This window comes from Zootoca vivipara, chromosome 17, assembly GCF_963506605.1.
Source record: "Zootoca vivipara chromosome 17, rZooViv1.1, whole genome shotgun sequence".
NCBI classification, from domain to species: Eukaryota; Metazoa; Chordata; class Lepidosauria; order Squamata; family Lacertidae; genus Zootoca; species Zootoca vivipara.
The window spans coordinates 23282577-23304686 of record NC_083292.1 but is presented as its reverse complement, the minus strand read 5'-3'; the positions used below and the strand labels follow the sequence as shown (position 1 = coordinate 23304686).

The following is a 22110-nucleotide window of genomic DNA, read 5'->3' as shown; positions in this document are numbered from 1 at the left end:
AATTTCCACATAAAATGTAAAGGGACCCCTGACCATTAGGTCCAGTCGTGACCGACACTCGGGTTGCGCGCTCATCTCGCATTATTGGCCGAGGGAGCTGGCGTATAGCTTCCAGGTCATGTGGCCAGCATGACAAAGCCGCTTCTGGCAAACCAGAGCAGCACATGGAAACGCCGTTTACCTTCCCGCTGTAGCGGTTCCTATTTATCTACAGTACTTGCATTTTGATGTGCTTTTGAACTGCTAGGTTGGCAGGAGCTGGGACCAAGCAATGGGAGCTCACCCCGTCACAGGGATTCGAACCGCCGACCTTCTGATCAGCAAGCCCTAGGCTCAGTGGTTTAACCACAGCGCCACAAATCAAAAAATTAACCACAGCGCCACAAAAACTAAAATGAAGATAAAAAAACCAAGAACCACAACCCTCCTGCAACAACAACACCCTCCGCCAAAAAATATCCCGGCTCAATCAACTTCTAATGCATCATTACTGCCTCAATGATATGTTGAAGACCAGTCTGTAGGGACCCCAAAAAGCCTTTTTGAGTGCATGATTGAATGTGGCTTCCTTCAGCAGTTTATCATTTTGTGGTGTAGCGCTTAAGAGTGTCGGACTAGGACTCCCTGGGTGACCTGGGGTCAGTCACTGCCTCTCAGCCTAACATGCCTCACAGGGTTGTGGTGAGGATTTGCAGGAATAGAGCCACCTGCACCGAGCCCTCAGCCAGTTGTCATGTGACTTTTCTTCTGGATCTGCATAAGGCGAGGGCAACCCCACACAAAATTTCTAGTGATAAGAGCCTCAGTGATGCCCTTTTGTGTTTTGAAGCATCTAATTCTTAATTTACTCTGGCAATTGCATCCGCCTAGTTGTTTTTATAAATATTTGCTCCCCCCCCCCCGTCACTGATGACAAAAGCGACACTATGTTTAGCCTGGAGAAGAGAAGGTTAAGGGGAGATATGATAGCCATGTTCAAATATATGAAAGGATGTCATATGGAGGAGGGAGAACTATTGTTTTCTGCTGCTCCAGAGAAGCGGACACGGAGCAATGGATTCAAACTACAAGAAAGAAGATTCCACCTAAACATTAGGAAGAACTTCCTGACAGTAAGAGCTGTTCGGCAGTGGAATTTGCTACCAAGGAGTGTGGTGGAGTCTCCTTCTTTGGAGGTCTTTAAGCAGAGGCTTGACAGACATCTGTCAAGAATGCTTTGATGGTGTTTCCTGCTTGGCAGGGGGTTGGACTGGATGGCCCTTGTGGTCTCTTCCAACTCTATGATTCTACGTTTTCTCTGGGTGCATGTTTGGGTGTCTCCCCATTGCATTTATGTGCCATCTTTTTCTCTAAGGAGTCCCAAGTGGCTCCCCCTCCTCAGTTCTTGTTCACCCCCCCAACAACCCTGTGAGGTAGGTTACAAGTGATGACATGTTGCAGGAAGCACCAGCCAAAACCCCACCCGTCTGGAGGGGCCAATGTTACCCACAGATTTAAGCAGTGCTACTCATTCATTGACTTGGAAGTCAGCCACATTAAACTCGAGTCTGATCTGTGCACTGCAGCCACAGAGAGAAGGCGAGAGGCTGCAAGCTGCGTCAACGCAAAGCATTTTTATTCTGAGTAAATTTCCCGAGGAGAGCCCGCCCATCAACTGAAACGCACCTATCTTAAAATGCATTAATTGCGCTCTCTCTGTCCGTGTATATATGTGTCCCGGGGCGGGTTACTGCAATTAAAACACAATAATAAGAGTCACCGACAGTCCAGGCGCGCCTCGCCTTTCAGTGGGTGGTGCGCCCAGGGCGCAAAGAAGAAAGGCGCGGCGGCGGGCAATCGAGGACCTAAAGGGCGACCCCTCCCACGCGCTTGGATAGGAATGACTCCCCCGCGCGCCCCTCCCCCTCCCCACAGAACGGTGTTGTCACGTGACTGGTGACGGCCGTCGGAACTGGAAGAGGAAACCTCCACCTTGTCGCCGGGATCGGCCGCTTCCGATGCGGTCCGGATGGAGGCGCCTCCGGGGGAGCCTGGGCAGCAGCGGCCGCTGCGGGAGCCACCGGCGGCGGAGAGAGAAGCGGCAGAGGGTGAGAGGGTTCGGCGGGCGTTCGCAGCACGCGTGTTAGGCCGCCTTTGTGAAATCCCCAACCCCCGGGGGGTTGGCCTTGGTGGGGGGGAAAGGGAGAGGGAGGGAGGGAGAGAGAGGAAAAAGCAGCCGCGGCTCCCTTCCCGCTCCGTCCAACATTTCGCCGCCGAAAAATGGGGACCCGTTGGCATCTCCGTTCTAGGGTTGCCAGACTCAATAGAGGACAGGACTTCTGCGCCTTTAACTGCCCTGCTCTCTTTTGAGTCTGGAAACCTTAAAGAGAAACCAGCAGACCCTTTGTTTAATTTCCAAGCAAAGGCTCTGCTGGTTTCCCTTTAAGGTTTCCAGACTCAAAAGAGAGCAGGGCAATTAAAGGCGCAGAAGTCCTGTCCTCTATTGAGTCTGGCAACCCTACTCCGTTCTCACGCCCAGGGATAACTGCCCGCTGCCGCCGGTATATTACCCGGGAGTCAGTCCTGTTCATTTAACTCAGTGGGGCTTACTTCTGAGTAGGCATGTCTAGATTCGCGCTGTACAAAAAGCATCCGATGAGCGCGTCTCAAGGGGAGCCGTCAAAAGTAAGATCAGCTGGGCAGTGTTCAGACCTGCGCAATTAACGTAAACTGCTATAGTGTAAGGGAGCGCCGGACTTGGGACCTGGGAGGCCAGGGTTCAAATCCCCACAGATCCAAGAAGCTTCCTGGGTGACCTTGAGCTCGCCACCCGTTTCTCAGCTTGACCCACCTCACAGGGTTGCCTGGAGGATATGATGGGTGGGGGAGAGCTAGGAACATACACCTTGAGGGAGGAAGGGGAGGATATAAATGTAATTAAAGTGAATTGTTTATTGATTCAAATGCTTCAGCTGCGAAAGGTGCATTTTGAACTTCTGAAAGGCCAGTTGGTTCATAGGAACCTGCCTTATACAGAGACCAGTGCCCCCATCAAGCTCAGTGGTGTCTACACTGACTGGTAGCACACCTCAGCCTCTTCAGGATGGGAGCTCTTGAAATGGGCAGCGAACAGCCAACATTTATGATTATTAACAGCAGAATTTATAGACTGCTCTTCACTGTATGTTTTCAATCCCAGAGCAGGTAACAAAGTTATAAAAATAAACAGAGGAAAAGCACGCAGTGTGGTGTAGTGGTTAGATTAGGACCTGGAAGAAGTGGGTTCAAATCCCCTCTCAGCCTAATCTACCTCGTAGGGTTGCTGTGAGGATTAAATGAGGAGGGGGGGGGAAGAACCTTTTTGGATCCTTGAAGAAAAAATTGAGATAGCCCAACAAAGGAAGAATGGCCAAAAAAAACTTATGGAATATGCAGAAATGGCAAAACTTACCAGAAGAATAAGAAATCAAGATAACAAACTTTTTATAAAAGAATGGAAATGGTTTATTGAATATTTACAGATAAATTGCAAACAGATGAAAACATTAGCAGTTTCATAAGAGTATATATTGAAAGTAGATAATTAAATGAGCAAATTAAATAAATTTGGATATGCAGAAAGAGGGGGAAGGAAGTCAAAATTTGAAATGTTATGGTAATTTGATTGTAAAACTAATGAAACGTATAAACTTGAAAAGTATAAATAAAATTTTTTAAAAAGAAGAAATTGAGATAGATATGCGATAAATATACAGATATGCAAAAATCACACAAACACACCCAATAAATGACATAATCATTCTGTCATCAGGGAAGCGAAAATTAATATTTCCAATTTAGCCAAATCCCTACGGTAGGTTAAAAACAAGCAGGGCATTCAAACAGATGACGCCACCAGTGGTTTTAGTGACAATTCTCACCCCGTGTTTCACCTGTTGTTGTTGTTTGTTGTTGTTGTTGTTTTGGCAGTCCACTGCCTCTCTGTCTCTCACACAAAGAGGGCCCCACTCTGTGCCAACTTACTTTGCAGCCCCCAAGTATCTCAGCATCTTTCTCCCCTCCTTCTCCATTCCATCCAGCTCTCACCCTGGGGTGGTGGTATGAGTTGTTGCCTACAAGCATCCACACAGCAGGGACCCTCCACCCAGGGCCGGCTCTAGGCCTGCCCCCGGTGGCGCGGGGCGCCAGGCCACCAGGGGCGCGGCTGTGCCCGCTGAGAGACGCGGCTGAGGCTGCCCCAGGGGCGCCTCCGCTGTTCAGCGGCTTCAGCCCGCTCTCCGGAGGCGCACGGGCCTGGGGCCACCTCCGCCGCGCACAGGGGCATCGCAACAGGGGGCGAGCAGCGCCCCCTGGCCCAGGGCCGGCCCTATGGCAGGCTGGGTGGCGCAGGGCAGCTGCGCCCGGTGCCCGCCTGCCGCGCTAGGAAGCGGGGCGGGGGCGCCGGAGGGATCCGCCGCACCACGGCGCAAGGGCGCTGGGCATGCTTAAGACAGCCCTGCCTCCACCCCTTTCTGACAGCAGCAACAGAGCAAAAATCATAGCCCCTCCCCCCAAAAAGAGTGGGTGGGAGGGCAGTAAGCCGCAGGTGGCGTTTCTCTCCCCTTCCCAGTCCTGAGGCCTCCAGCAGGTAATGATGGAAGCTCCCCCACCCACCCACCCACCCACCCACCCACCTTCTGTCTCCTGCCTTAGGAGAGCCCATCCTCTTGGCTGAGCTGAAGCCAGGGCAGCCTCAGCAATACGACTGGAAATCCAGCTGCGAGACGTGGAGCGTGGCCTTTTCCCCGGACGGCACGTGGTTTGCCTGGTCTCAGGGTCACTGCATTGTCAAGCTGCTCCCATGGCCTTTGGAGGGAACCCAGCAGTGAGTAGCCACATTGACAATGCCTGCTGGGTCAGGGCGGGGGTGGGTTGGGTCTGGAGATACCTTTGGCTGCCCAGCTGTTGTTTCTTTGCTAGCTGAAGCCCCTATCTACATTATACATTTAAAGAAACATTGTTTCACTTATACAATCATGGCTCCCCGTGCCCCCCCAAATCCTGGAAGTATAGTCTGTTACGGTTGCCCGTTCATGTGGGGGGGGGGGCGGCGGCCAGTTTCAGGTGCTTAAAGCCATAAATGACTCGAGAGAGGGACTTTAGGTTGTTCCACCACTCCCAGAAGCTCATGGGGCTGGCAACTCCGAGAGAGGGCCTTCTCTGTGGCAGCCCCTAAGTTGTGAAACTCCTTCATTATATAGATTACATTATATATACCGGTTATATAGAATGCTGCAGGCACACCTCTTTGTGCTGGCTTCTTTTATTTTTAGGGCCCACTTGATTTCTGTGGGTGTCGGTTGTTTTTTTAAACTGTTCTTAATAGTGTGCTTTAATTGTCGTAACCCGCCCTGGGATCTTAGGGTGGGTTATGTTGCTGAGAATTGTTAGGAGACCCTATTCCCCTCACACAGCTACAGTTCCCAGCAGGGGTGGAATTGGTAATACGGTGCCCTGAGCGAGGACAGAATTTGGTAACACCGCCCCCCTCTCCCCCTTTTTACATTATTTTCACAATAATTCCTTTTGGTTCAGTTGCTATTTTATGGATCTTCTCATAGGTGGTATTTATTTATTTATTTATTTATTTATTTATTTATTTGGTGCCCCCTCAGTTTGGTGCCCTGGGCAATTTCCCTGCACCGCCCTAAATTTGGTACTGTTCCCAGAATTCCTTGGGAAGAGGGATCGCTCACTAAACTACTTCGGACATTGTAGCTCTGGGCATACCTGCTAAGTTCCGGCCTGAGAAATAAGGGACTGGGCCGGAAGTAGCGCTGCCGCCATTTTGAAACTGGGCGGATCATGCTCAGAAGCGACTTTTGAGGCGGCTCTGCCCTGTTCCAAAATGGCTGCCACACCAGAAGTCGCGCTGCAGCCATTTTGGAACTGCGCAAAGCAGCATCAAAAGTCGCTTCTGAGCATGCTCCGCCCAGTTCCAAAATGGCCACCGCGCCAGAATAAACCGGGGAAAAACCGGGGACAGCTGGAAAAATGGGGGTTTCCCGGGGAATACGGGAGATTTGGCAGCTATGGCTCTGGGAGGTGAATGCGGGTCTCCTAACAACTCCCATCCCCTCTTAATGGACTACATTTCCCAGGATTCTTTGGGGGAAGCCGTGACTGTTTAAAGCGCAGCTCTAACTGCATTGTGCAGACGGGGCCTATGCTAGACTTGCAAGCTCCTTGGGAACAGAGACCAATACTGCCTTAGGTGACCCGCCGGCCTGCTCCCCACAGGAACTGCAAAGCTTCGGAGTGCATGAAAGCCGAGGCCAGGGGCCGTGGCAGGGCCAAGGAGAAGACGCTGGAGTGTGGGCAGATCGTCTGGGGCTTGGCCTTCAGCTCCTGGCTGCCTTCCCGTTCGAGGAAGCACATCCTGTGGGCGCCGAGTCCTGCGTGTTTGGTCCTCGCCACTGGCCTGAATGACGGGCAAATCAAAGTCTGGGAGGTTCAGACAGGTAACCTGGCTCTGATGTTCTTTGCTGGGAAAAAAACAAAGATGGTCTTTGCATTGCTGGGGGTTGGACTAGATGACCCTTGGTGTACCTTCCAAGTCTGCAAATGTAGGAGTCTACGATCACTCCCCTTTAGCCCATAATGTCTGCTGAACCTGCCGCCCATTCTTACCAATGTGAGGTCTGAATGTGAGTGCGAGGGAGCGAAGGAGATTGGTCCATGCACAGGCTCCTCTCCTCTCCCCAGTGTTATTTAACATACCTGAAAACGCTGGCAATGGTCATTAGGAGTTTTGGAGCAAGGTGTACACCAGTACACTGATGACGGGCTTCTCTGTTTCTCCGTAACATCTGAAGCAGGAGAAGCTGAATCAGCTCTGGATAAATCCTGTGTTTGTTGTAAACCGCTTTGATAAATAAACGAGAGCATCAGGGGTGGTAGAACCTATGTCCCTCCTGGTATTTATAGACTCCGGTTCCCATCAGTCCCTGCCAGCGTGGCCAAGGGTGGGGATGATGGGAGCATAGCTGCCAAGTACCCCGTTTTCCCCGGGAAAGCCCCGTATTTACTTACCTTTTCCCGGTGGTCCCCCGTATCACTTCGTCTCCCATTTTTCTCCGTTATTTTCTCCTGCCGGTGGCCATTTTTTTTCTTTCCGATTTGCCCTTATATGGGCACCAAAAATGGCCGCCGCCGGCTTCAAAAGTCGCATCTACACATGTCCGGAAGTGCATAGATGAGACTTCCGGTGTCGGCGGCGGCCATTTTCGGTGCCCATAGATGGGCGGAGCGACACCGGAAGTTGCGTCGACGCACTTCCTGACATGCATAGAAGCGACTTTCGAAGCCGGCGGCGGCCATTTTTGGTGCCCATAGAAGGGCAAAACGACACCGAAAGTTACGTCGACGCAACTTCCGGTGTCACACGGTTGCCGGTCCCGGATTCTGCAGTCCGGGACTTGGAAGGTAAGGATGGGAGTTGTATTCCAACAGCATCTGGGGAGCTGCAGGTTCCCAACCCCTGAATTACATCCTCTTTAGGCCCATCAAGAGCAATTGACCCATCTTCTTTAGAGCAATATGGTTCTGGTTCTGGGGTGGTGGTAATCATGTCTTGCCGCCGTCTGCTGCTCCTTCCAGGGCGCTTGCTGTTCAGCCTCTCGGGACATCAGGACGTGGTAAGAGACTTGAGCTTTGCGCCGGGTGACAGCCGTTCAATCCTCATCTCCGCCTCGCGTGACAAAACCCTGCGCGTCTGGGACCTGGGTCAAAACGGTAGGAGCGAGCGGTGTGGTCCTTTTGTCTGGGTCTAGGGAATGGGCATACTGTACAGCGTAAAGCACATTTAAACCACATTGGTTTGCCCCGAAGAATCCTGGGAACTGTGGTTCACCCTTCTCAGCCCCCTTAACAAACTACAATTCCCACAATTCTTTGGGCAGGGCAGCAGAATGTGCTTTAATTGTATGCTGTGCAGGGCAGTTTGGCAGGAGACTTAGTGGCATAGCAATTGAGTATATAGATCACATTTTCAGAGGTGCCTTCTGGGTTATTACTTTTTTTTACAGGCCTGTAAGCTAAACTCCTTTGCATTTTGCTGCTTCTCTTCAGACTGGCTGAGAAAAATTGGGAAAAGCAGATTACGCTAGGAGAGCCAAACGTGGCCCTCCAGGCCCCTCTGTCTGGCCCCTGGAACTCTCTCCCTAGGCCATGCCCCCTGTCTCCAGACCACTCTGGATCATATCTGTTTTTTTCTACGTTGGCTTGTAGGAGTCATTGTGATTTGTCTTCTGCATGTAGATGGGCTCCCTCCCAGCTCTACGATTTATGACTCTAACGTGCTAATGCTTTTCTCAATTTTCCCAGGGAAACAACTGAAGGTGTTGTCTGGACACATGCGGTGGGTCTACTGCTGCTGCACCTCCCCTGATGGTCGAATGCTGTGCTCCGCAGCTGGAGAGAAATCGGTGAGTTTTGCCTGAGTGGCAAAGGAGGCTGCTGCTGGTGGGGGGGGGGGGGGCGGTGACAGTGAGTGGCCCCTCTGACCCCATAGCAGCAGCAGTCAACCTCTACCTAGGGTGTGTTCTTACCAGGCCATTTTTAAAAGAAACAGGCTTTCCAGCAAATTCCCCATCAGTACGAAGCAAACAACAGCAAAATATCTTAAGTTCAAGGTCAGGGGTGAGGGTCCTTTTCCGGCCTGAGGGCCACATTCCCTTCTAGACCACATTCTGGGGGCCACATTGGGCAGTAAGTGAAGGCTGTTTTTATCCCGGCAGGCCTTTGAGAACAGTCTGGTTTGTTTTTTTAAAAGTGATTTTAGTTGTGCTATGCTCTTTTTATTATCTGTATTTTAATAGATTTGGCTTTTTAAATAAGTGTTTAAAATTTGATTAGGGTTTAAGTTCCTTTTCTTTCACCAAGTACGTTTTTAGATTTTTGTCGTCTCCATGTGATGTTTTAATGTGTCGAAGCCGCTTATAAGTCCCAGTCTGAAGGAAAAGGCAGGAACGCGCTCTCCCCAGTAAGGTTTGCCTGGCACCTTCATTACATATATATTTAGGAGCCGGGCAAAAACATCCTTCTTCTCCCAGGCCTTTGGCTAATTAAACTGTCTGTGTGGAGGGTTATTGTTTTTGCTTGTTAGCATGCTATACATTTGCCCCGCCTGCTCCTGGCATGTGGCCCCCCCAGAAGGTTGCACAGCAAGGAATGTGGCCCTCTTGTCTGGAAAAAAGATTCCCTGCTTCTGTGGCTGCGTCCTGACTTTTGCCTCCCTTGCAGGCCCTGCTATGGAGTATGGATTCCTACAGCCTCCTCAGGAAACTGGAGGGCCACCAGGGCTGCGTCGTGTCCTGCGCCTTCTCCCCGGACTCTGCGCTTCTCGCGACTGCCTCGTACGACACCTATGTGATCCTCTGGGATCCTTGCACAGGGGAGCAGCTGAAATCCCTCTGGTAAGGGAGTTAGCTATCGGAAGGGGCGCAGGCCTCTGGCTTTGCCAAGGAAGCAGTTGTTTTGCTTGGCACTTGTTGCCTGCCCCACCCCTGTTTAGAGAAGAGAACACTGTTCTGCTCCAGGTGAATGCTGGTTTTGACTGAGTGATATTTGGTGTGCAGGGAGAAATGAGGTGGTCTGGGGTTGTGGGGGTGTGTGTGTCAAAACACCCTTGACTGTTTCTGCAACAGAGTCCCTGTGCCCTGGGTCCTTGAGATGCCCAGCCAGAATGAAAGAGGATGTTTTTAACCACTGAGAAGAAATCTTAGGACCTTAGGAATTGTAGAGTTGGAAGGACCCACAAGGGTCTTCTAGTCCCGCCCCCTGCAATGCAGGGACCTTTTGCCTTGGGCAATTCATTGTATTTGAAAGCTTAAGTGTGTGCAAAGGGAGCCTTCCCAGCAGCACTAACTGGCGATAACACAACAAACCGTAGCAGGACAGGAAACCATGGTTTCGATTCAGACTTGAACAGACCTTTTTGATAAACTGCAGTTCCACCGTTTCATGCTGGATCTTCTCTTCAAAGTTTTTCTTCTGGGATAGCCACCTTAAAAGATGGGTAACAGGACGACCCCTTTAGGCTGAAGGTATCTCTCCTGACTTCTGAAGGGGAACAGGCCAACCTTTCCTTTCTTCTGCAGCCACGTTCCGCTGCAGCCGGCCCTGGACCATGGCGCCGACTTCCACGCCAGCTCCCTGCGATCGGTCTGCTTCTCGCCTGAAGGCCTCTACCTGGCGACGGTGGCAGATGACAGGTGAGTTTCTATTGCCTTCCTGTTCACGGCACGCTCTTCATGTGAAATGATGGCTATTAGTGATGGCCAGGTACTTTTGCCTGGCATGGGGGGGGGGGCTTCAAGTCAGGACCAAGATGCTTGGGTTAGGGTTGAGAGAAGGGAGAGGCCCTATACCTTGTTAAAATGTGTCTTGGGGGTAGTGCACACAGTCTTTGAAATTATCCAGGTGCATTTTTGCACCTGGCTATTGGCCATTTGTAACCAAGTGAAGCCCCTTCATGGATCAATGCCTTGTCGTGGCGAAGGGGCTTGAATAACTCAGAGAAGCTATGAGCTATGCCATGCAGGGCCACCCAAGATGGACAGGTCATAGTGGAGAGTTTTGACTAAACGTGATCCACCTGGAGAAGGAACTGGCAAGCCACTCCAGTATCCCTGCCAAGAAAACTCCATGGACAAAGACAACAGGCATATAAAAGTTATGACGCTGGAAGATGAGCCCCTCAGGTCGGAAGGCGTCCAACATGCTACTGAGGAAGAGCGGAGGACAAGTACAAGTAGATTCAGAGCTGATGAAGCGGCTGGGCCAAAGCCGAAAGGACGCTCAGTTGCGGATATGCCTGGAAGCGAAAGGAAAGTCCGATGCTGTAAAGAAAAATATTGCATAGGAACCTGGAATGTAAGAACCATGAGTGGAGGTAAGCTGGATGTGGTCAAAAATGAGATGACAAGAATAAATATCGACATCCTGGGCATCAGTGAACTAAAATGGAAGGGAATGGGCGAATTCAGTTCGGGTGACTATCATATCTACTACTGTGGGCAAGAATCCCGTAGTAGAAATGGAGTGGCCCTCATAGTCAACAAAAGAGTGGCAAAAGCTGTAATGGGATGCAATCTCAAAAATGACAGAATGATCTCGATACGAATCCAAGGCAGACCTTTTAACATCACAGTAATCCAAGTTTATGCACCAACTACCGGTGCTGAAGAAAGTGAAATTGACCAATTCTATGAAGACCTACAACACCTTCTAGAAATGACACCAAAGAAGGATGTTCTTCTCATTACAGGGGATTGGAATGCTAAAGTAGGGAATCAAGAGATAAAAGGAACAACTGGCAAGTTTGGCCTGGGAGTTCAAAATGAAGCAGGGCAAAGGCTAATAGAGTTCTGTCAAGAGAACAAGCTGGTCATCACAAACACTCTCTTCCAACAACACAAGAGAAGACTCTACACATGGATATCACCAAATGGGCAGCATCGAAATCAGATTGATTATATTCTCTGCAGCCAAAGATGGAGAAGCTCTATACAGTCAGCAAAAACAAGACCTGGAGCTGACTGTAACTCAGATCATCAGCTTCTTATAGCAAAATTCCAGCTTAAACTGAAGAAAGTAGGAAAAACCACTGGGCCAGTAAGATACAATCTGGATCAAATCCCTTATGAATACACAGTGGAAGTGAGGAACAGGTTTAAGGATTTAGATTTGGTGGACAGAGTGCCTGAAGAACTATGGATGGAGGCTCGTAACATTATACAGGAGGCAGCAACGAAAACCATCCCAAGGAAAAGGAAATGCAAGAAAGCAAAATGGCTATCCAACGAGGCCTTACAAATAGCGGAGGAGAGGAGGCAAGCAAAATGCAAGGGAGATAGGGAAAGATACAGGAAACTGAATGCAGATTTCCAAAAAACAGCAAGGAGAGACAAGAGGGTCTTCTTAAATGAGCAATGCAAAGAAATAGAGGAAAACAATAGAATGGGGAAAACCAGAGATCTGTTCAAGAAAATTGGAGATATGAAAGGAGCATTTTGTACAAAGATTACCATAATCAAGGACAAAAGTGGTAAGGACCTAACAGAAGCAGAAGACATCAAGAAGAGGTGGCAAGAATACACAGAGGAATTATACCAGAAAGATATGGAGGTCTCGTACACCCCAGGTAGTGTGGTTGCTGACCTTGAGCCAGACATCTTGGAGAGTGAAGTCAAATGGGCCTTAGAAAGCACTGCTAATAACAAGGCCAGTGGAAGTGATGATATTCCAGCTGAACTATTTAAAATCTTAAAAGATGATGCTGTTAAGGTGCTACACCCAATATGCCAGCAAGTTTGGAAAACTCAGCAATGGCCAGAGGATTGGAGAAGATCAGTCTACATCCCAATTCCAAAGAAGGGCAGTGCCAAAGAATGCTCCAACTACCGCACAATTGCGCTCATTTCACACGCTAGCAAGGTTATGCTTAAAATTCTACAAGGCAGGCTTAGGCAGTATGTGGATCGAGAACTCCCAGAAGTGCAAGCTGGATTTCGAAAAGGCAGAGGAACCAGAGACCAAATAGCAAACATGCGCTGGATTATGGAGAAAGCTAGAGAGTTCCAGAAAAACGTCTACTTCTGCTTCATTGACTATGCAAAAGCCTTTGACTGTGTCGACCACAGCAAACTATGGCAAGTTCTTAAAGAAATGGGAGTGCCTGATCACCTCATATGTCTCCTGAGAAATCTCTATGTGGGACAAGAAGCTACAGTTAGAACTGGATATGGAACAACTGATTGGTTCAAAATTGGGAAAGGAGTACGACAAGGTTGTATATTGTCTCCCTGCTTATTTAACTTATATGCAGAATTCATCATGCGAAAGGCTGGACTAGATGAATCCCAAGCCGGAATTAAGATTGCCGGAAGAAATATTAACAACCTCAGATATGCAGATGACACAACCTTGATGGCAGAAAGTGAGGAGGAATTAAAGAACCTTTTAATGAGGGTGAAAGAGGAGAGCGCAAAATATGGTCTGAAGCTCAACATCAAAAAAACCAAGATCATGGCCACTGGTCCCATCACCTCCTGGCAAATAGAAGGGGAAGAAATGGAGGCAGTGAGAGATTTTACTTTCTTGGGCTCCTTGATCACTGCAGATGGTGACAGCAGTCACGAAATTAAAAGACGCCTGCTTCTTGGGAGAAAAGCAATGACAAACCTAGACAGCATCTTAAAAAGCAGAGACATCACCTTGCCGACAAAGGTCCGTATAGTTAAAGCTATGGTTTTCCCAGTAGTGATATATGGAAGTGAGAGCTGGACCATAAAGAAGGCTGATCGCCGAAGAATTGATGCTTTTGAATTATGGTGCTGGAGGAGACTCTTGAGAGTCCCATGGACTGCTAGAAGATCAAACCTATCCATTCTTAAGGAAATCAGCCCTGAGTGCTCCCTGGAAGGACAGATCGTGAAGCTGAGGCTCCAATACTTTGGCCACCTCATGAGAAGAGAAGAATCCTTGGAAAAGACCTTGATGCTGGGAAAGATGGAGGGCACAAGGAGAAGGGGACGACAGAGGACAAGATGGTTGGACAGTGTTCTCGAAGCTACGAACATGAGTTTGACCAAAGTGCGGGAGGCAGTGCAAGACAGGAGTGCCTGGCGTGCTATGGTCCATGGGGTCACGAAGAGTCGGACACGACTAAACGACTAAACAACAACAACAACAACCAAGTGAAGACGCCTGGGCTCCAGGATGGCTTCTGACATCTCCAACATCTGGAAGTGCAGGCCTGGGGATCATTGGACCTTGCCCGTTGACACACACTAATACCCCATCCTGTAGAATTCTATCCGTTATATTTTACCTGCACAATCAGGATGATTCTCAGGAACCAAAATGCTTTTTCTGTGCAGCCTGAGCATGCCTGTTAACTGTTGCAGCTTGTCTTCACTTGCCCCACCCCAACACCCTGCTCACCGTTGTGAAGAACATTCCTACGTTATGAATGGTCCATGTTACCATTAAAAAAGAGAGAGGTTGAAATAGGCTGATAGATACGCGGACTGTCCCTGGATCAATTCTTCTTTCAGTTCCCAAAGTTCTTAACAACTTAGCTCAAGTTTGTCATCTGAACTAGCCAGATGTTTAGCTGAGAATCAATAACACCATCAGTCCATCCTTTGAAAAATAATACTTTCGAGCCGTCTTGCCCCCAAATGGTAACTAGACATTCCGTTTTCGTGACTGTAAGGAGCCATTTGGCGCCTAGCTTATATACCTGAGTTTCTTTCTTTTTCTTTTTTTTGCTGTTTAAACACTTTATTTGTTTACTTCCAAACATTACAAAATCATATAAACACAGACAAAAAAAGGAATTAAATAGAAAGGAAAACAAAACAAAAGCAAAACAATTTCAATTATGATTGCAATAGCTACACACACAAAAAATAAAAAATAAAATCACGTCTAATAACATCAAATCAAATCGAAATAATACATCTTTTCAGCATCCCACCACCCTCCCCTCCACCCACCCTTAGTGATTACATACTTCCAGCCATTCTTGTCCTGCGCCTTTCATTTTCTAACATACATCTGTACTGTATACCTGATTTCTTATTTTCTCAGTTAAAAACTCTTTTTCCTGAGTCTTCATATACCTTCTGCAAGAGAGGCGTTTCCCACCATTGTTGCTATATAATTTCTGAATTTCCCCCAATCTTTATCCCTTTTATCCTCATTTATCCCTTTAATTTCTGCCATTTTCGTCGCTATATTACAATATATTAACATTTTATTATGCCAATCCTCCTTGCTCTTCCATTTCCCCCCCAATTAGTATCCTGGCTGCTGTCGCTGCATACATTACGATATTTCTATCTTTTGGCTGAATTTCATCATCCAGCATCCCAAAGGAGAAATAGTTCAGGGTTCTCTTTTTAAAGGAATACTTAAGTATCCTTGTCCCAATAGGGTTTAATTTCACTACATTTCCACCAAATATGAATATAGCTGCCAATCTCATTTTGGCACCTCCCACATTTCTCATCACTTCCTTTCTACATCTTGGCCAGCTTTTCCTGAGTTTCTAACGCTGAGTGGAAATGGCTTGTGTCAGAGGCTGTTGTTGCGACTACTCTAGAGTAACGACGCTCCACATTCTTGTCTTTAGACAGTTTTATTTAGTGCAGTCTATTTACAGTGAAATGGGGGTGCAGAAACATGTCTGCTTAGTCCGAGCCAGAATCCGGGAATGGCGCGCCCCTCGTCTTCTTCCAGCATAAGAGTCTCGGGACGCCAAACCTTCTTCCCCGCCTTCTCCTGCGTAATTCCGGAACCGGAGGAAAAAGGGGCCTGCGCTCCATGTTTTCCTTCTCCCCCTTTCCCCCCTCTCTTTCTTCCTCCCTCATGTGTAGCAGGGGCTCTTCTGTGTTGCCGGAGCCCTGCATCCCTCTTCCTCCTTCCTCACTGGACCCCTCCCCCTCCCCGCTGGCATTGCTGCTATTGGAGGAGCTGCTCTTGATGATGGGAGGGGGATCTCTCTATTCCCTTCCCCTTACAGGATAAAGTGGTCAGTGGCCACAGTGCTAGAATGGCTACAGCCCACAGGGGCCAACTTTTACCTTCCATTGTTGAAGGCAGTGCATTCCTCTGAATACCAGTTGCTGGAAACTGCAAGTGGGAAGAGATGTGGCACTTGGGTCCTGCTTGGGGGCTTCCCACGGGCATCTGGCTGGCCGCTGTGAGAGCAGGATGCTTGCTTGGCCTTTGGCCGGATCCAAACAGCCAGGATTTTCTGATGCTCTCACAACAGCTAGCGGGTTGCCTCTGGGAAGCCCACGAGGATGCCATGAGAGCCACAGTCTGCCCTGTTGCCTGCCTTGCTGGGTTTCCCTAGCCACTCTGGGCAGCTCCCAACCGAATATTAAAAACATGAAGCAGCATTAAACATTAAAAACTTTCCTAAACAGGGCTGCCTTCAGATGTCTTCTAAAAGTAAGATAAATTGCTTATTTCCTTGGCATCTGATGGGAGGGCGTTCCACAGGGAAGGCGCCACTACTGAGAAGGCCCTTTGCCTGCTTCCCTGTAACCTCACTTCTCGCAGTGCGGGAACTGTTAGAAGGCCCTCGGAGGTGGACCTCAGTCCGGGGTGAATGGTGGGGGTGGAGACACTCCTTCAGGTATACTGGGCTGAGGCCGTTTAGGGCTTTAAAGCTCAGCACCAACACTTTGAATTGTGCTCGGAAACGTACTGGGAGCCAATGTAGGCCTTTTAGGACCGGTGTTATATGGTCTCGGCGGCCACTCCCAGTCACCAGTCTAGCTGCCGCATTTTGGATTAATTGCAGTTTCCAAGTCACCTTCAAAGGTAGCCCCATGTAGAGCGCATTGCGGTAGTCCAAGCGGGAGATTATTACAGCATGCACCACTCTGGTGAGACAGTCCGCAGGCAAGTAGGGTCTCAGCCGGCGTACCAGATGGAGCTGGCAGACAGCTGCCCTGAACACAGAATTGACCTGCGTCTCCATGGACAGCTGTGAGTCCAAAATGACTCCCAGGCTGCACCCCCCCATTCAGGGGCACAGTTACCCCATTCAGGACTAGGGAGTCCTCCACACCATCCCACCCCCTGTCCCCCAAGAACAGTACTTCTGTCTTGTCAGGATTCAACCTCAATCTGTTAGTCGCCATCCATCCTCCAACTGCCTCCAGGCACTCACACAGGACCTTCGCCGCCTTCACTGGTTCTGATTTAAAAAAGAGGTAGAGCTGGGTATCATCCTCATACTGATGAACACCCAGCCCAAACCCCCTGATGATCTCTTCCAGCGGCTTCATATTAATGTTAAAAAGCATGGGGGAGAGGATGGAACCCTGAGGCACCCCACAAGTGAGAGGCCAGGGGTCTGAACACTCATCCCCCACCACCACTTTCTGAACACGGCTCAGGAGGAAGGAGCAGAACCACTGTATAACAGTGCCCCCAGCTCCCAAACCCTCTAGATGGCCCAGAAGGATGTCATGGTCGATGGTATTAAAGGCCAGCCTTATCCAGCAGGGGGGACCCAGGTGGCGCTATGGTTAAACCACTGAGCCTAGGGCTTGCTGATCAGAAGGTCGGCGGTTCGAATCCCTGTGACGGGGTGAGCTCCCGTAGCTCAGTCCCAGCTCCTGCCAACCTAGCAGTTCGAAAGCACGTCAAAATGCAAGTAGATAAATAGGAACCGCTACAGCGGGAAGGTAAACGGCATTTCCATGTGCTGCTCTGGTTTGCCAGAAGCGGCTTTGTCATGCTGGCCACATGACCTGGAAGCTATACGCCGGCTCCCTCGGCCAATAATGCGAGATGAGCGCGCAACCCCAGAGTCGGTCACGACTGGACCTAATGGTCAGGGGTCCCTTTACCTTTACCTTTATCCAGCAGGGTTCATCTGATGTTCTTTGGACTAGTTTTCCAGATAAGGGTACCTCTCTCTTCTCTTCTAGGCTCCTGAGGATCTGGGCCTTGGAGCTGGGGAGCCCAGTTGCCTTTGCCCCAGTGAAGAATGGGCTCTGCTGCACCTATTTCCCCCACGGGGGGATCATTGCTACAGGGTAAGTTCTTTGGCAGGAAGCCAAAGGGCAGCTTCCTTTTTCCAAATCGTAGAATTGTAGAGTTGGAAGGGACCTTGAGGGTCATGTAGGCCAACCCCCTGCAATGCAGAAATACACAGGTGGCCAGGGGGGGGGGAATCAAACCCACGGCATTGGCATTAATCAGCACCACGCTCTAGCCAACTGAGCTAATTGCCAACTGGGGCATGGATCCAAGAAACTGGCATCTCACTGACCTGGGAAGAAGGAGCTTCGACTTGGAAAGAAGTCATGCTTCTAGCTCTCATGGTTAGAGCGAAGTGAGTGTCAGTTGCCCGTTAAAGCACATTTTCGGGGAGAGCCATAGCTCAGTAGTATAACATCTGCCTATCCCTGTCCCAGGTTAAATCCCCGGCATCTCCAGACAGGACTGGAAATGTCCGCTGCTTGAAACTCTGAAGAGTTGCTGCCAGCCAGTGTTGGCAACACTGAGCGAGATGGGCCAATGGTCTGACTCAGTAGAAGGCACCTTTCTGTGTTCCAGACTTCTCGAGTCACCTCTGCACTATTGTACCACTTCAACAGTCACTGTGTCCCTAAAAGTATCCTGGGAACTGTAGTTTGCCCCTTACAGGGCTCCCACTCACAGAACCCAGAACAAACTACAGTTCCCAGGATGCATTGAGAGGGAGCCATGTGTTCTAAATGTGTGGCGTAGATGTGACTTCGCCCTCATGCTTGGAGAGTAAAGGGCAGGATGGCCTTTGCCTAGTGGCAGAACATCACCTTTGCATGGAGAAAGGCTTAGGTTCAATCCCTGGCATTTCCAGGTACCGCTAGGAGAGAACCTTCCCTGAAACTTCAGAAAGCAGCTGCCAGCTAGTGTAAACCAGTGGTCTCCAAATTGGCACTGGGGAGATGTGGGGGTGCCTAGTGGGGGTGCTAAGAGGCAAGGGGGCAGCAGGGGGATGTAAGTGGCTGGCAAACTTTGCAGATAGCTGGTATCGCTGGATCAAGATAAATCTGTTTTGTTGAATTAATTAAACTAAATAGTTTTAATTGGATTTTTAACAAACGTGCAATTCATTGTGACTGACTTGAATATTCTTGTGTCAGTGGGTCTCGCAAACTGCTATTCCGAATAATCCTTTTTATAGGGATTTTATAGAACCCGCAGATGCAGATGTTACTGAGCTAGACAGATCCAAATCCCCCCATATATAGCAACGTCTTACATTCCAAAAACAAACAGTGGAAGACTGGCTTTTGGTAGCCATGGGAAAGGGGGCTTTCCCCAGATCCCATCCATCGTTTTGTTAATGTTTTCTATCCCTGCAGATCGATTTAAATTGCATGGTGTTAGCTTGTTGATGTTTGCCACCCTGGGCCTCCTTAAGGAGGAAGGGCAGGGTAGACAATGAATTGATAGATTATGAAAAATGGGTGATTGTGATAATACGCATCCTTAGCAGCAACCTGCTATCACCTGGCCTGATGTTTGCACCGCCTCTTTGCTCAGTGAACAGTTTCTGCAGCCTCCTTTCACCCCCCCCTTCCTCTCGTCCTAGAACAAGAGATGGCCACGCACAGTTTTGGACGGTCCCCCAAGCCCTCTCCTCCCTCAAGCACTTATGCCGCAAGGTTCTCCGCAGCTGCTTCACGACGTACCAGGTGCTGAAGCTGCCCATCCCCAAGAAGATGAAGGACTTCCTCACCTACAGGACTTTGTAAGCCACCTACAGGATGCGGGTTGACGGAGCTGTGCCTGCGTTCCACTGGACGGAGGGGGCGGCTGGCCTCGCCGATCGCTCGTGCGATAAGCTCTGGTCTTTTGCAGTGCAGGGAGGCCCAAACGGTCTGGTTGCCCCCTGCTCCTTTTGTGTGGGTTTCTGTGGTTAAAGAGACTTTTTATATCTGGACAAACACAGATGGGCTATAGGAAGAAAATCTTTTGTGCGTCAGCCCTACGGAGAGCGGTGCAGCCAATTTGACTGCTGTAGCCCTGTAGAATGTGGACTTCTGTATTTAAATGCAGCCGCTCCCTTTTGGACACCGGGAGCTGAAACCTTACACGGGAGCCACCGGGGAAGAACTGTTGCCTGCAGGTGACTTAGTCTGCAAATCATAGAATTGTAAGGGACCACGGGGGGCGGCGGGGGGGGATCTAGTTCAACGCTCTGCAATGGAGGGATCTTTTGCCCAACCTGGTGCTTGAACCCATGACCCTTAAGACTAAGCGTCTCATGCGCTAACAACTAAGGTATCTCAGGCCTGGATCTGGCTGCTGTTCTTTGGATCTGGACCACTGCCTTCAACATGAATGGTGAAGCCAGGAGGTCCTGCTACATCCTGGAGGGAGATTAACCTTTTGTGTCCTGTTAGGGACTAAAAGTGATGCTTTGAATGTCTCTTGGTTTAGGATGGAGAGGAACAGGTTTGGAAGAATGTCCTCAACGCAGGTGCTATGGCTGTAGAGGACTATTTCAAAGCTAATAGTTCATTTTGGAGCAGATTCCCACCCCCTCCAAAAAAAGACCCTCCCCCAAAAAGAATTGAGGTTGAGATGTGGCAGGAGGTTCCCTTATGTTAGTTTCAACAGAATCATGCAGGAAGCTGAAGTAATAATTCAAGTGAATTCAGTGTGTGGAAGAGGGAGAAATAGCAGAGGGGTGAGGAACATGACTCAGCAGCTGTTGTTGTTGACTTCAGGTCTCTTGAGTTCCAGCTAGCATAGAGACTGGTCAATGTTTATGGGAGATAAAGGCCTAGGGCACACACTTTACATGCAGAAAATCCCAGGTTCAACCTATCCAGTCGAGGAGATTTTGCATAAATAGGGTCAGGGGAAACTGTGGCCCTCTGGAGGCGGCCTGGCCCACAACTCCCATCATTCCCTGGCTGTTCTTTGAGACGACCCTGAACAAATTATTTCAACCCGTGTTTGGAAGAAGGGATTGGATTCAGATCTCCGCCCAGTCGCGAAACGTTTTTGAACCATGGAGGCGGTGATGGCCAGCGCAACTCAGATGGCTTTGAAAGAGGATTAGACAAATTCACGAAGAAGGCTTATCAATGGCTTCTACCCATGATGGCCTCCACAAGTATCTGCTTAGGCATTGCGAAAACAGGATGCTGGGTGAGAAGGGCCAATGGCCTGATCCAGCTGCCTCTTCCTACGTTCTCAAGCTTACTGGCTGACCCTGCGCTAATCACCCATCTCTCAGCCCAGGGTACCTCACAAGGCGGCTGTGAGGATAAAAGGGAGAGGCAGAACCGTTTATACTAGCTTGAGCTCCTTGGAGGAATGGTGGGACTTTAAAATGTAATAATTAAAAAAATTAAAAATGCTGGCTAGGGCTGATCGAGAGAGAAGAGCTTCTGAGAGCCACAGGTTTATTGTCGCTGCTATACAATTTGCGCCAGCTGCTCCTAGCCCTGGATAAAATTATTTTGAAAGGGCAAGAGGCCCGACAGGGTGGCAGGTCCCCCTAAAGATGCAGAGGTGTTAAAAGCGTCAGTTTGAGACACTATAATGGTGCAAGACGTTTTAAGGCATTGATATGGGCTGTCTCCTCTTTATGTGTGTGATGCGTTAGGCAGAGTCCTTGTCAAAGAGATCAGAGTTCTGGACGCGGCTTGGAAGTATGTGGCTGGCTTAGGAGCTGAAGGCGAAAGCGGATCTCAGTTCATCTGGAAGCAATGTTCCTTATGCAGCCACCTTCCAAGGCTAGTCTCCTAGAAATGTCCCCCCCCCCCCCTGCACACGACATAAATGTTGGACTGAACGTGAGTTAATTTATCAAGATTTCTAGTGAATGTATTGTTGTGGGGAGAATAAATGAAGCCGATTGATTTCCACGCCTAACTACAGAAAGTGTGGCTAGAGGCTAATAAGAAATCAAGTCCTATAAGGAAGTGGTTGGAAGAACGGAGCATGTTTAGCACGGAGAAGATGACATCGTTAAATATCTGGAGGGCTGACATGGTGGAGCAGATTCTGCTCTGGAACACACAAGAAGTCAGTGGGTGGCAAGGTGACTTTGGCTCCCAGCGCCTGGATTGCATCTCTCCTGCTGCTCAAGCCTCTCTGCAGCTTCTATTGATGTATCTTAAAGCATGCCTGCTATTTGCAATTCACACAACTAGCAGCGTGTTTGGCCTTGCATTGCCAGGCAGAAAAGCTAGGTGAGGTTACTTAAGACCCTGGATGTAGAACTGTATTGAACCAAGACACTTTGGCTAGGTGCTGATAAAATCGGGTTTTATTACAACACACACACACACACACACACACACACACACACACACACACACACACTGCATTTCATTAGGAGGAGGGCAACACTTCCAAGAATCTCCTTTCAAGAGATGCTTTGAAGCAACCTGGGGGAACCTGTCGCTCTCTATATGGTACTGGACCTGGATTTCCCTCATTTCTGATTGTTGGCTGGGGCTGACGGCAATTAGGTGGTCTGGAAGCATCCAGGGAGCTACCGGCTCCTGACACAGGCAGGTGGTTTTTTTACTTTTTGCCGCACTCTGGAAG

At 49.3% G+C, this 22110-nt stretch overlaps 1 protein-coding gene across 1 annotated transcript; it reads left to right on the top strand.

The window, feature by feature from the left end:
* The first annotated feature begins 1905 nt into the window (after positions 1-1905).
* On the top strand, positions 1906-21833 carry WSB2 (WD repeat and SOCS box containing 2). The gene is made up of 9 exons (XM_035098473.2): positions 1906-2087; positions 4672-4843; positions 6259-6479; positions 7618-7752; positions 8344-8444; positions 9262-9434; positions 10119-10232; positions 17478-17585; positions 19133-21833. Exons 1-9 carry the CDS (start codon positions 2009-2011, stop codon positions 19293-19295), a joined length of 1266 nt encoding a protein of 421 aa, XP_034954364.1. The 5' UTR covers positions 1906-2008; the 3' UTR covers positions 19296-21833.
* Positions 21834-22110: the final 277 nt, after the last annotated feature.